The following is a 4,417-nucleotide window of genomic DNA, read 5'->3' on the forward strand; positions in this document are numbered from 1 at the left end:
CGCGATATTTTCGCGTAGATCACGAACGAGAGAAGATGAAAATATCGATCTAACTTGCTTCTCTAGGCCCTCGATAGATGAAGATAACATCTGACGTTGGTGAACGCAGGCTGCGGGGGGTCGGTTCTCTCTCGCAACAGGTCTCGCAACGTGGTATGTTCCTACCTGTTACGAGTGTTCTCGGAGGCCACGTCATTATAATGTTAAACGATTCGGGAGAGGATCGAGAGATCGATGCTTGCATCAGCTCCCAGATACAATTCTATCTCGAAGTAGAACGGAATTTCTTTCTTTCTTCTTCTTTATCTTTCTCTCTCTACTCCCATTTTTCGCTCGTGGAGATTCGTGGTCTCTTGTCCGGCGTGGACACTTCTCCACATATGTGCTTCTTGCACAATGATCTTCGTTCGATTATCGATTCGTTTCGTAAGATTGTTCGACGTGTTCGTTTGAAAAATTGCTTGCCTTCGTTTCGTTATTTTTTTTTTGTACTATTTAATCTTACGAAGTGAATGATTTTAAATAGCAATCAACACGAATTTTTAATATTTCAATTAGAAAAAATCTAATATCTCGATCGATTTTCGAGATTGATTAAAAGTAATTAATCTCATATAGACGTGATCTCATATCGTTAGAGAATTTATTCAAATATCGGATAAACAAAAGTCGGTATATATATTTTAATAATCAGTGTGCGATAAATTGATAAGCGTGATACGATCGAGTGATTCATCCACGGCGTATTGTTTTCACTGTTTTATTCCACCGTGACAATATCACGAGATACCACGAGAGTCGCGCTTTCCCTATCGCGGAAGGTTCGCATTGCTCGAATAATTACATTTCAAGGGGCGTGTTTCACGATCGATTAAGCAGGTTCTCCACCGCGGCGACACGCCGAAATTAATTCCACGGCGTGTGTTTACCCGATTTCGCGTAGGGCCGACATTTATTTCTTTTTCACCGCCGGTGGATATCATTAATTATTCAGCGTGCGTGCGTGACGCAAGTCGATCGCGGCACAACGTTGTCGTCCAGTGTCTAGCAAGCCTTAGCATGCCATTATCGAGCATGATCATTGTGTCACGAGCAAGCGGCAATTACCCCCGCGTATCCGATTGTCACGCCGTGATAATCTCTTAATCCGATGACATTTTGTCAATACGAAATTCAATGGATTTTACAGGATGATAATTATTCGTTTCAAACCATTGCCATTTTTACAATTTTCAACCCGATCTCTGTATTTTTCCGATGTTAAAATATATATTCGCGATATTAGCAGATACGTTTTCAATTTGCATGTAGATTTATTTTAATTGGTATTTGCCGTATATTAGTATTTTTTTATAGAACGAGACACGATGAGTTAATCTTATTTTTGCCTTCGATGCATATTTTATTCAGATATTTCGATCGTTTGTGTTTGTATTTTCTTTAAAAATTGTTGAAATATTTTGCACATTATATATCCAAGTTTTAGATGAAACTATGTAACTGGTTATCAACGTTTATTCATTTTCCATTCTTTCCGCTCTTCTTTCTTTTCGACATCAAAGAAGAAGTTCTCTTCACTTTGAATTTATTTTCTTCCAAACACATCGATATATTCTTATTTATATCTCTTTTATCATCGTCTTTTGATTGCGAACGCGTTGTTTATTCAACAGAAGCGAGTACACACCGTCTTCCTATCACGATCCCCAAACTCGCCAAAGAGAAACCAGCAAGAACAAACTCGGCAACGGGATCAAAAAGAGTATAATACCCACACGATCGCAATTCGTGGCGAGTCACACGCACGTTGTAACGCGTGCACGGTTACATAAGATCGCGCGGGTGTTCGCCGTTATCTGATTGTCTCCGTGGATCTGGCCAGAAGTCGTTTCACGAGAGTTATGCGAGCGTCATTACGAAGTGGCATGGAAGGGAATGAAACGAAAAAGAAAAAAAAAAAAAAAAAGAGAGAAGAAAAAGAAAAAGAAAAAGAGGAAGAAAGAAGGAATAAAGAATAAAAGAAAGAGAAACGAGAGACGAACAAGCGAAAGAATCGGTGTAATTGCGTAAAAGGGGACGCCTCGAGAGACCTTCCCTTCCTTTTTCTCAATTTTTTTCTTCGCGTTTAAAAAACAAAATGAAGACCGAAACATTCCACCTTAATTACCGCCCCTGTTAAAAATCAAGCTATTTAATATTGTCACGCGAACTCGACGCCTCCGTAGTCGAACATACCCTTCTTATTGCGCAACCTATAAAATTAATAACAGAAAGTCTCGGCCGTTCGCATTTGCGTCACGTTATAAATCCTCACGAGCTGTTTCGAATGTGCTGTCGGAGGATCTGCACGCTGGTGTGCCTTGTTCGATCGAAGCGCCAGTTCAGATTTGCCGTAAATTTTTGACGAACAAGTATTGCTACTTTTTTGCTTCTAAATCGAATATAATGTTTAAAGTTTAAATGGATAAATTGTTGGCGGAAGAATTTCTCCATTCGTGCAGAAACTAGCAGAAGATTAATCATTTAATTTTTTGAAAATGTAAATATCACTTGTCGTTAATCATTTGATTAATGGGAAGATTGAGGATCATTTAGAAAATGGAATTTAATTTATATCAATGTTTGTTTGTAGGAAATTTAAGTGATCAAGAATATACAAATATATACGTTAATTTGACTGCAACTCTGAAACAATTAAATAATTCATCATAAAATGTATAATACGAGAGAAACATTTCGAAATATTGCAAATTTTATTCTATTTCGATTCGAAATAAATCTTTTCGGTTCTTTAATCGGAGATATATTGGAAGAGAACAGGTAACGAGCTCGTAGATCCGTCAACTTTATGAATAGCAAATATTCTTGAAGTACTTATCTAATCAGGACGTGTTCTATTAGCCGAAAATGCGTGTGTAAATTGTTAATAAAACAGCTGCGTGTTTCGTGGTTGATAAAAATCTCGAGATCTGGCAACGAGAGCCTCGTAATTTCAGCTTAATGAAATTCATTCGTCGGTCGTCGAGCTGTTTAAGATAAATAAATTTCGTTTATGCAGCAGTTAGGGGAGGGAAAATGGCGCGATTGTGCTGCTCGCTGGACGTGTCGTTCAACATAGTAGATTTCTTAACCTGGCTTCCCTAGAATTTGTAAATCAACGCGAAGTGGACGGTATTTGTGTGTGTGTGTATGTGTGTGTGTGTGTGTGTGTGTGTGTGTGTGTGTGTGATTCACGCCCACATTCACGACCGTAGCTGCCAACTATAATTGACTTCGTATTGAGATTTATTCGGTTCGCGGTGATCCCTTAACAAAGATTTCTTCAGGGTTTATTGGCTCGTGTTGCGACATAAACGCTCGTGGTGACCACCGTGGTGTGTAATTAAACCAACGTCGTACTTTATTACAATCTTTTCATTTGAATCGTATCGATGATTTGTTGATTTTGATATGATAGGTTTTGCTTGAACGAATTATGAATTATCGTTATAACCTGTTTTTCTTGATAGTTCAATATCGGAATGTTCTTTCATCGTTTAATTGTTTATGATATTTTCTTTTTGTCAATACACGTGTTCACTTTATTTTTTTCAAAAGAATTTCTTAACCAAGATTCTTGTAATTCAAATTTAATTTATGGAAAAATTTGAAGGAAATAACGATAGAATCGAATAGAAATTTCCAATTTGAAGAATCGACAAATTCTTCAGAAATCTTCGTAACAAAAATAATTCGAAGAACAGGTTGAAGAAACTCGATGCAACTCGATGTTCCGCTATCTCTTTGTCAATGCTGCAATATATAAAATAAGAAAAATCGAAGAAAGAAGATAAAGGGGAGGAGGAGGAGGGGGAGGCATGTTTTATCAAAGAACGAAATTAGTTCTGCACGTAAGACAAGGGTAATGCAATGTGAGGAGACGAGGAGGTGAGAACGAAAAGCGAATCGAGCAAAGCGAATAAAGTCAGCATCTACCGACCAGAGGCCGTGGATTTATGGTCTGTTTTATGCCCTGTTTGTACAAGAAACACAGAAGACCCCTTGATTATTTCCTAGCTCGCTTTTACGTTTCAATCTAGCTTCTTCGAATATCGTTTTCGCTCGAGTTTCTCCACGTAATCGGTTTACCATTAACATGTTAGAAAATTGAACGACTCATCGAGTCTGTAACTACAATTATAACTTTCTTGACTTCTTCTTTTTCGTGACGATACCATCGAATTTAATCCTTCCATCTTGTATCTTCCCATGAAAATATCAGTTATTCATTTCTCGAAGTATTTCTCAAAAACAAATCACAATTCGTTTTCATTTCTCAGTGTAAATTTTTTTTTAAGAACGCTAGTTTTCTTAATAATATCTCACGCGTGCCGCTGTCGATTGTCATCGAATCGAAAGGAAAAAAAAAAAAAAAAAG

At 37.5% G+C, this 4,417-nt stretch overlaps 1 protein-coding gene across 1 annotated transcript in view; it reads left to right on the forward strand.

Moving 5' to 3' along the window:
* LOC102675798 overlaps positions 1 to 4,417 on the forward strand; it is a 54,188-nt gene that overhangs the window by 36,834 nt on the left and 12,937 nt on the right. The window contains exon 11 of the mRNA XM_031509437.1: positions 162 to 169. Coding sequence (XP_031365297.1) covers positions 162 to 169 — 8 coding nt within the window. The remainder of the gene's footprint in view (positions 1 to 161; positions 170 to 4,417) is intronic.

Source organism: Apis dorsata, unplaced genomic scaffold (assembly GCF_000469605.1).
Source record: "Apis dorsata unplaced genomic scaffold, Apis dorsata 1.3 scaffold_1, whole genome shotgun sequence".
Lineage (NCBI taxonomy): Eukaryota > Metazoa > Arthropoda > Insecta > Hymenoptera > Apidae > Apis > Apis dorsata.